Here is a 10,931-nt window from a genome sequence, read left to right on the forward strand (position 1 = left end):
AAAAGAGCTGGGACCACCGTTTCCAAGGTTACTGTTGGTAATACACTAAGACGTCATGGTTTGAAATCATGCATGGCACGGAAGTTTCCCCTGCTTAAACCAGCACATGTCAAGGCCCGTCTTAAGTTTGCCAATGACCATTTGGATGATCCAGAGGAGTCATGGGAGAAAGTCATGTGGTCAGATGAGACCAAAATAGAACTTTTTGGTCATAATTCCACTAACCGTGTTTGGAGGAAGAAAAATGATGAGTACCATCCCAAGAACACCATCCCTACTGTGAAGCATGGGGGTGGTAGCATCATGCTTTTGGGGTGTTTTTCTGCACATGGGACAGGGTGACTGCACTGTATTAAGGAGAGGATGACCGGGGCCATGTATTGCGAGATTTTGGGGAACAATCTCCTTCCCTCAGTTAGAGCACTGAAGATGGGTCGAGGCTGGGTCTTCCAACATGACAATGACCCGAAGCACACAGCCAGGATAACCAAGGAGTGGCTCTGTAAGAAGCATATCAAGGTTCTGGCGTGGCCTAGCCAGTCTCCAGACCTAAACCCAATAGAGAATCTTTGGAGGGAGCTCAAACTCCGTGTTTCTCAGCGACAGCCCAGAAACCTGACTGATCTAGAGAAGATCTGTGTGGAGGAGTGGGCCAAAATCCCTCCTGCAGTGTGTGCAAACCTGGTGAAAAACTACAGGAAACGTTTGACCTCTGTAATTGCAAACAAAGGCTACTGTACCAAATATTAACATTGATTTTCTCAGGTGTTCAAATACTTATTTGCAGCTGTATCATACAAATAAATAGTTAAAAAATCATACATTGTGATTTCTGGATTTAGTTTTTTAGATTATGTCTCTCACAGTGGACATGCACCTACGATGACAATTTCAGACCCCTCCATGATTTCCAAGTGGGAGAACTTGCAAAATAGCAGGGTGTTCAAATACTTATTTTCCTCACTGTATCTTCAGAAGTGATAAGATTGGTGTGGGTGGGAAACAGGTCAATATTACGTCTGTAAATCTCTTCTTTCATTATCACTTTTACATCTGAAAATCACATGTGGCGCCTGTTTAGTTTCACTTTCACATCTGCAAGTGAAAGTGGGGATTTACTGTAGAATAAAATAGGACTTAAATATTGTTCTCTCACCCACAACTATCATATAGATTTTGAAGATACTGATTTAAACAAAGGAGTCATATTGATTGCTTTTATGTTTCCTTTAAGTGATTTTTTGAGCTACAAATTTCTGGCGACCATTCACTTGCATTGTATGGACCTATAGAGCTGATATATTCATACAAAAAATATTTGTTTGAGTTCTACAGAAGAAAGAATGTCATAAACATTTGGGATGGCATGAGGATGAGTAAATGATGGGAGAATGTTCATTTTTGGGTCAATTATCCCTTTAATTTACTGTTCTTTGGTAGATAGGGAATTCTTGCACCACCTTGTTTTCTTTAAAACGTCTTTCTTTTTTGGTCAGGTCTCAAAATATGCTGCTTGCTGCTGAATTGTTTTCGTTTGAAATTAGCAAATTAGACACCACACTATATTTCCATTTGAAATCGAACTTCCTTTATAATGTAGATTAAAAAGTAGATTTCACCGTCTGTTGCAGTAGTTTATTTGGACAGCAGTTCCATCATATCTTGTATTCTGCTCATATTTCCTCTGTAATTTCATTTACTCAAGGGAGCAATAGATTTAATTTGCTGTTTTTGTTTGGACTATGTGTCCAAATAGCCATTTATCAAACCTACAGCACAGTTAGCTAGGCGCAGTAGAGAATACTCTTGTTCACACTCCGCATTGAACATCTTATATGGATTAATAGTAATATCTATTTGCCACAGTGCATCATATTTCATAATTAGGAATATGACATTATGGCATGACAAGTGGAAAATTGCAAACGACTTAATGATGATATATAGTGCATATATTGTGAAACGAGATGGCTCAACCATCCATATGCATTGCAGCATTTTAGGTCTTATAACAATCCCGTACTGATGGTATGGAAATAGGCCTGTTTCTTTGTTTTAAAATTAATCAAGTTTTGTCAAATAGGGCTGCATTCCACTGAAAGCATTTAAGGAGCATAAAGTGAATTATTGTGGGTAAAAATCTTTTCTTTTCTTTCAGAGACACTTGGGTATGATTATTTTAATATCTGTCTCTGAGTAATTATGTCTTTCTCGGTTTCAGTATTTGGAGTATTGAGCATTTTGCACTGTCTTACTGAGTTATGACTTGAGAGTGTGGTTAACACTATTTGGATGTCTATGTGTGATTCTCTTCCTCAGAAATCCGGGAGGCGTTCAAGGTATTTGATCGAGACGGGAATGGATTCATCTCAAAGCAGGAGCTTGGTATGGCCATGCGCTCATTAGGGTACATGCCCAATGAGGTCGAGCTAGAAGTCATCATTGAAAGACTTGACATGGATGGTGAGCCGATGCACATACTTGACTTGAACTTGGCTAAGGGCCCATTCACATTGAATGTTTTTTGATTTTGAATGCCAGATGTCTTTGACCATTGAGCTGTGTCTCACACAGGAGCACCACTTTTTTAGATGCTGTGTCAAGTTAAAAGAACTTCAACTTTTAAAAACGTGTCTTGACAGACCTGCATTCTGTTCCAATCATTGCACTGCATCTAGCTTTTTTTTTTATGCAAGAAGGCGTTTGGTCTGAACGGACCTTAAGAATTTATCTGATTAATCTGGACGTGCAGGGATACTTGTTTCATATTACAGAACCAATTACATCAATTGGATCTTCTTATCGTGCTAGAGTGCATCTAATACTTCAAAGTCTCTTGATGCAGGAGATGGCCAGGTGGATTTCGAGGAATTTGTTACCCTACTGGGGCCCAAACTCACAGCTGCCGGAATGCCTGACAAGTTCAACGGAACCGATTTTGACTCTGTGTTCTGGAAGGTGATTATTTGCCACTTCTCATGTTATTCCAAGTGACAAGAGGCACAAAGTCTGCTGATTCTGTCTGTCCTTGGCACACAGAGGCTAAATCAGGATTAGATACTGGCAATGCTCTATTAATTCCCTATCAATGCACCCTAAAAAAATCACACAAGATGGCATTAATTAGATCATAAATAGTTATATAATTTATACATATATATATAATTTATACATATATATATATATATATATATATATATATATATATATATATATATATATATCAGTATTTTGCAAAAGTTTTAGGTACTTGTGAAAAATGTTGCATAGTGAGGAAGTCTTAAAAAATAATGGCATAAATAGTTTTCATTTATATTTACATTTATTCATTTGGCAGGTGCTTTTATCCAAAGCGACTTACAAAAGAGGAAAACATAAGCGAATCATTTTAAGGAGACAGTGGTATGAAAAGTGCCATACTACAAAGATTCACTAGCATGAGAATAATATTCAAAACAGAATAGTTGCAACACTATGTATTTTTTTTAGAGACTGGTTAAGTGCTCATGGATAAGATGTGTTTTAAGTTGTTTTTTTGAAGACCGAGAGTGAGTCAGCTTCACGGATGAAGTTGGGGAGGTCATTCCACCAACGTGGTATGATGAAACTGATAGTCAAGGAAAGTGTTTTGGTGCCTCTTTGTGTTGGTACAACAAGGCGACGTTCCTTATCCAAACGCAGGCTTCTGGTGGGCGTGTAGCTCTGCAGAAATAATTTTAGGTATGCTGGAGCAGACCCAGTGACTGTTTGGTATGCCAGCATCAGAGCCTTGAATTTGGTACGTGCATCAACCAGCAGCCAGTGGAGAAAGACAAAGAGTGGTGTAACGTGCTGTCCGATTTTGGTTCATTAAAGACCAGACATACTGCTGCATTCTGGATCATTTGCAAGGCTCCGATTGCACATGCAGGGAAGCCTGCAATGAGAGAGTTACAGTAGTCCAGTCTAGTTATGACAAGTGCCTGAACAAGCAGTTGTGTGGCATGTTCAGAGAGGAAGAGTCTTATCTTTCTGATATTGTAGAGTGTAAATCTATATGATCTTGCGATCTTTGAGATATGGTCTGTGAAATTTAGCTTGTTATCGATGGTTACCCTTCTGACTGTTTTGGAAGGCAATACTGTAGTTGTACCCAGCTGCACAGTGATGTTGTGTTCAACAGCAGGGTTGGCTGGAAGACAAGGAGTTCGGTCTTGGCTGGGTTGAGTTGCAGGTGGTGTTCCTTGATCCAGGCCGAGATGTCTGCCAGGCAGGCAGTGATTCGAGCAGTCACTGTGGCGTCCTTGGGCTGGTACAACAAGTAGAGTTGTGTTTCATCAGCGTAGCAGTGGTAAGAGAAACCATGTGACTGAATGATGGGTCCCAGTGATGTTGTGTAAATAGAGAAGAGAAGTAGCCCAAGCACTGATCCCTGAGGTACCCCAGTAAGTAACTGATGTGGTTTGGATACCTCACCTCTCCAGGCTACCTTGAAGGACCTACCTGAGAGATAGAAATTAAACCAGTCAAGCACAATTCTTGTGATGCCCAGCGAGGAGTGGGTGGAGAGTAGGAATCTGATGGTTGACTGTGTCAAAGGCTGCAGAAAGGTACACTTAATGTCATACAAAGTCCAGTAAACATAAAAAGCGAAATCAATATTCGGTGTGACCACCTTTGCCTTTAAAACAGCACCAATTCTCCTAGGTACACCTGGACACAGTTTATCTTGGTTGTTGGCAGATAGGTTCCAAGCTTCTTGGAGAATTCGTCACAATTTTTATCTATTTAGGCTGTCTCAATCTCAGAATGACACGAAGTCCAGTGGGGGGCTTTGTCAGGACCATATCATCTGTTGCTGCAGTCCCTTTTCTTCTATTCTAATGTTTTCTTTTTGCAAAAGTAATGTTTGTCACTCTAACGTTTATATTTCTCATTGACACATGAAAGCTGAAGATATAAATTACCATCTTAAGACAAATGCTTTTCTGAAACATCTTATGTGCCTAAGACTTCTGCACAGTAATGTATATATATATATATATATATATATATATATATATATATATATATATATATATATATAAAATATAAAATATATATATAAATTTAGCTATTTGAATCATAGACTTTATGGATTAATACCCACACTATGACATAACATGATTTTAAATTGTGCTTTGAATGTTTATGTAATGACACTCGCACGTCAGATGGTATCGGTTTTTGGTATCAGAGCATTTTTACAAGCATGAGTACCAGTATCGATATTGGGACATCTCTAGTCATGATGCCATTTCTAGTGGAATTAGTCTCAAAAAACACATTAGTGTTTGCTCAAGTGCCAATGAGTAAAGATTGCGCACTTCTAAGGGGTCTTTGGCCAGCTGAGCAACTGCTATTGAGATGATTGGGAATGCTATGCTGTATTTTATTTAAAGTTTGGAATATCTTCGACTATGACGGCATTCTATTCCCTGATGCTCTAAAAAATGACGTATAAGCAAACAAAACAGCAATGCTTCTGTTAACTTAGCAGGTATTTGATTTATCAAAAGAGGGTATAGTTTACTGTATTTTAAACACCTGTCTATGCAAACGTTGGCTGAACAACTTTATTTTCATGTAATGGAGGATTTTTGGCTCATTTCTGGATATTATTTAATAAAGTGAAGGTTTATCATTAACTGCATCACTGCATCTCGGCAAATTATAGAGTTATAGATTTCCAAACCAGTTTCCAATTTGGAAGTCTGCGTTCCATTGAGCTTTTCCTAACTGAAAGGAAGTTGGAAAATCTCACTTCCAAGTTGAATGGAAAGCAGCATAACCGATAGTTTTCTCCAAGTACTACAGACTTCCTTGTTTTGAGCATTCGGGATTGCTGACATTGGGTTGGCTGACATGTTTTTGGAGGGCTATGTTTTGGAGAAATATGGCTGAAGTTAGAAAAATGGCAATAGTTAGCAAAACAGATTAAATGTGCTTACAGCACCTTTAAAGGTCTCCTATCTCTTCTAAAGATGTACATATCAGAATGATTTTCAACATAGATTTATTGGTATGTCAGATGATAACTTTAAGCAAGAGCCATTCAAAATTGCATGACTGAGTCTCTTCCTCTGCTTGACTCTGAGTGAGTAGAGCTGAATCTAATTTGTAAGGGCCATATGGTGATTCTCCCAAAGCTTCTGCTTCTCTAATGACAGCTCACTGCTGGTGCAGTTTCGAGCTGTGCACTTGACCCCAAATAGCTACAGGGACCTCTTTCTTAAACATATCACTTTGCTACTATGAGTTCAGAGTTATGCATTTGTATGCCTTCGTTTGTATATTTAAAGTAAACATGAAATCAAAACGAACCCTTTTTATGTTCCTGGTCTATTTGTGTACAATTCATCTGTGCATGTTATTCCAAATAGACAAAACATTTTCTTTCATGTAATCTTTCATCGAAAGGTAATAACTTTTATTTACAGCTGACATCACCAAAGTCTCTTATTTTTTTAATCCCATCCATCAAACTACCTGTCATACAGAGATCACTTTGCATGATCAAACCTGAAATCAAGACCCTCTCTACATGTTTTCTCATTGAATATCATCTTTTATTTAGAAATATATTACATTGCCAATATAAAATTAGTTGCAAATTCAAATTCCTGTCTTTTTTTGTTTTGTTTAGTGTGATATGCAGAAACTGACAGTGGAAGAGCTAAAGAGATTGTTGTATGACACTTTCTGTGACCATCTGTCTATGAAGGACATTGAGAATATTATCATGACTGAGGAAAACCATATTGAAAATCCCGGGGACTGCCAGGTTGACATTGACAGTAAGAATATTTTCATTTTGTATTACAAAGGTTTGGCTGAGATAAAAGTTAAAGGTGCACTCAGTATTTTTTTCCTCATTAAAAATGTTTTAGACCTAAAGAAATAAATTGTAACTTTAAAACACATGTATAAAATCATGGCCACTCACTAGATAAAGACTCAGTCATATCAGTAGCCTTATAAATGCAGTTTTATTCTACATGGAGAGGGTCCGCACATGGGGGCTGCCATGTTAGGATCAAATGACCAGCAGAATACTACTCGCTTAATCTCAGTAACCATCTTGTTATTAGACACTTTCATTCATGGATTAAATTAACTATGGCTGTGATATAGGGCATTTATACAAAGGCATTGGTAACTGAAGATTATTGCAGCTAAATTATGCAGCATTCATACCCCTGAGTGTCAGTGTAAAGCTCAAAGTATACTTCGATTTTGACGCAAAAACTCAGCGTCTGCGTACAGTTGAACACAAGCCTGTCAAAGTATTTGGTGCATGCGCTCTACTACTGCTCTGAGATGCCGGACAATTTCTCTTTAGGAGTTTAGACCCATAAAGATGTCTCTATATTATTTCAGACACGAGTTTTACATTTACATTTATGCATTTGGCAGACACTGTTATCCAAAGCATTATCCAAATGTTATGCACTTATTACAGGGACAATCCCCCCGGAGCAACCTGGAATTAAGTGCCTTGCTCAAGGACACAATAGTGTTGGCTGTGGGGATCGAACCCGCAACCTTCTGATTACCAGTTATGTGCTTTAGCCCAAACAAATGCATCTCCTGACCTCCTCACATGCACGATCTTGACATGCTTATCTACAGTTGTTGTTTTTACATTTGTCTTCTGTTATTTAATACGATAAGTCTACTTCTAGAATTTATTCGTGATGGCAGCGGCTCAAATGTGAGTATTGCCAACTTGTGGATCCACTAATTCATGCAGATAATTATATGCACATGCACAGTCTGTGCGTTGCCTGGGTAGCTCAGCGAGTATTAACGCTGACTACCATCCCTGGAGTCACGAGTTCAAATCCAGGGTGAGCTGAGTGACTCCAGCTAGGTCTCCTAAGTAACCAAATTGGTCCGGTTGCAAGGGAGGGTAGAGTAACATGGGGTAACCTCCTCGCGGTTGCTATAATGCATGGTTCTCGCTCTCTGTGGGGCACGTGGTGAGTTGCGTGTGGATGACGCAGAGAATAGCATGGGTCTCCGCTACGTCTCTGCGGTAATGCGCTCAACAAACCACGTGATAAGATCCGTGGACTGACGGTCTCAGACGGGGAGGCAACTGAGATTCGTCCTCCACCACCTGGATTGTTGGTATACCACCACGAGGACTTGGAGTGCATTGGGAATTGGGCATTCCAAATTGGGGAGAAAATAAAATCGGGCTGCACACTTTCAATGCTTGAGCATTTTGCTGATGACGATAGTTGAGTTCGCATTCGCGTCTGACCGAAATATACTTTGGGCTTAATTCCAAGAACACATAAACAAAAAATTACTGAGTGCATCTTTAAACTATTATGTTTCATTGTTAAATTCATTATCATGATCAGTTACGTTAAGTGTATTGGACATTATTGATATTATCTAATTACATTAACTCGAAAACATAAAATCTAATAACTCAAAATAAAAAATATAACAATACAAATTTTAAACTATACAATACATACTTCTGTGCTACAGAGTGGACAGTAATCCAAGCTATCTACATAGGCAGCATCTTAACTGAAATGAAACCTTAAAGTGATAGTTCACCCAAAAATGAAAATTCCCAGATGAACTTCCTTCCCAGATGTTTATAATTTTCTTTCTTCTGTAGAAAACATATGAAGATATTTGGAAGAAAATCTCAGCTCTGTAGATCCATACAATGCAAGTGAATGATGAGCAAAACTTTGAAGCTCAAAAAAACAAAAACAAAAAAATGTTGGTCACAATTCACTTGCATTGATCGGACCTACAGTGATGAGATGGTTTTTGGGATTGCATTTGGGATTGCATGAGGGTGAGTAAATGAGGAGAATTTTCATTTTTTTGGGTGAACTATTTCTTTAATTGACTGATTTGAAGCAGTCATCATAAATAAATGGCACAAACAAATATTTGCTAAAATAGTTCATTTTAAATGAAATAAGACTTCTTATCAAAACTTTTCATTAGTGAATAGAAATAAGTAAAACAAAATTTGTAATTGACATTTCACTTGACTTATACAGCTGCATAATTTTGCTGCCTACTCTTTGGAACAGCCTTTCATATCTGTAAAAACATCTATAACATTACTATAGCGTTTTGCTCAGTAGGTCTTGGAACAGGGCCGGGGTTCCTTTCAATATTTTATGTTTATGTATACTTTTCACTTTTTTCCCCCAGAAGTTCATCCAGTCATGTTTAAAATACTGAATTTCAAACATATTTTCCCAAAAAAAAAAAAAAAAAGGTTCTGCATTATTCATTTCACTACCATTTAATCACCTGAAAACTGTGTGTATCCTCATTATTTCTTGTGATCTACTTTGTTTCTCTCTGTTTCTTTAGCTGAGAGTCCGACACAACAAGTGAAGCAAACATGCGTACGGAAGAGTCTGATCTGCGCCTTTGCGATTGCTTTTATCATCAGTGTCATGCTCATCGCGGCCAATCAGGTGCTTCGCAGTGGCATGAAGTAACCGAGAGGACCAATCACAGCCTAGATTTAATTAAAAATACACCAATGACAGAAATGGCAAAAAAAAAATTTGGAGACGAGCTACTGCTTCCACTGTGCAAAACTTTTCATAGACAGTTGCTTTGAATTGTAATGTATAGATATGCACCAATGTTTGAGCCCTCTTACCTGCAGCGAAACAAAACAAAACCCTAAAACACTTCTAAAGAGTAAAAGAAAAGGAGAGGAGTTTCAAAACTCATTGGAACATTTGACCAGGACAAATGTTTTGGACTTAGGATGTTATGCGAATTTAGACGTATGGGCATGTCCAACCAAGGATCCTACTCTTCGACGCATGATGATGCATGGATTTACAATAGTCTGGATGCACCAGTAGAGCTCAGCTGTTCATCCATTCATCTACAGTATATATTAGATCACACAACAAATTTTACCATCAAAGACCGCCTGACGTATATTTGAAACGTTGGAGGAGGACAGGAGGCCATTTCTAAAATACAACATCAAATATACTGATCCCTTTGCATGAGAATAAGGGCTGTTTAGGGCATGCTTATGTCATGCAGTGTTTGTCTTGTGTTGTCGAGTAATTTTCGTGGGTTCTTACCTATTGAACTTACCTGAGAAGATTGTAGTTGTACTGTGGCCAAAGGCTGCATGAAACAACCCAAAAGTGACGTTTTACCACTAGTGAACTATTCTTAAAAGGGGTTTACGTTGATCAATTGTAATGTAATAATGTCGATTTTCTTTTTCACCTGAAATACACTATGCATTTTCAGGCATACTTTCGAATGATCAACACTGCTCGTTGGTGCAAATGTAACTGTTTTGCTTACTTTCGTAAACATTTGTAAAGTAAAGTAAAGTATACTTTATTGTCCCCGAAGGGAAATTTGTTGTGGTCTTCATATTGTTGCATAGACAAAATAAGAAAAAACGCATCACAAAAGCATCAAACATGTTTTTATTGTGTTGTTATCATGTTGTTATTGTTATTATATTATATGTACTATTTGTGTGGTAATAAACACACACACACATAGTACATATAAAACAACAACATAATATCCTTGTTAACCCCATAAAGATGAAGTCTGCATAAAATGTATAATCTCTGGTGCAGATGTGTGTTTTCCAAGTACATTAACTATCTATATAAATGCCCAAATACTTATAAGTCTGTGTTTGAATGATGTGTTGGTCACGTGTAACCACTTGACGATGGTCACCTATTTGCACTGTAGTTATCACATAGAGATGATAATTAGGAGCTTTTGAATTAAATGACATGACTGGTATAAAATTATACCAAATGATTATGTAAAACACATGATAAAAGGAATATTTGATTTCTGTGTACCACTTAATAATAAGGTTGTATATGTTAGCATTAGTTAATGCAATAGTTAACATGAAC

The 10,931-nt window shown here is 37.8% G+C and overlaps 1 protein-coding gene across 1 annotated transcript in view; it reads left to right on the forward strand.

The window, feature by feature from the left end:
* LOC127628254 (calcium-binding protein 7) overlaps nt 1-10,672 on the forward strand; it is a 60,015-nt gene extending 49,343 nt beyond the window's left edge. The window contains exons 2-5 of the mRNA XM_052105042.1: nt 2,320-2,463; nt 2,846-2,958; nt 6,665-6,815; nt 9,379-10,672. Of these exons, the coding sequence (XP_051961002.1) occupies nt 2,320-2,463; nt 2,846-2,958; nt 6,665-6,815; nt 9,379-9,509 (539 nt within the window). The 3' untranslated portion in view covers nt 9,510-10,672. The remainder of the gene's footprint in view (nt 1-2,319; nt 2,464-2,845; nt 2,959-6,664; nt 6,816-9,378) is intronic.
* Nucleotides 10,673-10,931: the final 259 nt, after the last annotated feature.

The sequence above is a fragment of the Xyrauchen texanus genome, chromosome 3, assembly GCF_025860055.1.
Source record: "Xyrauchen texanus isolate HMW12.3.18 chromosome 3, RBS_HiC_50CHRs, whole genome shotgun sequence".
Taxonomy (NCBI): domain Eukaryota; kingdom Metazoa; phylum Chordata; class Actinopteri; order Cypriniformes; family Catostomidae; genus Xyrauchen; species Xyrauchen texanus.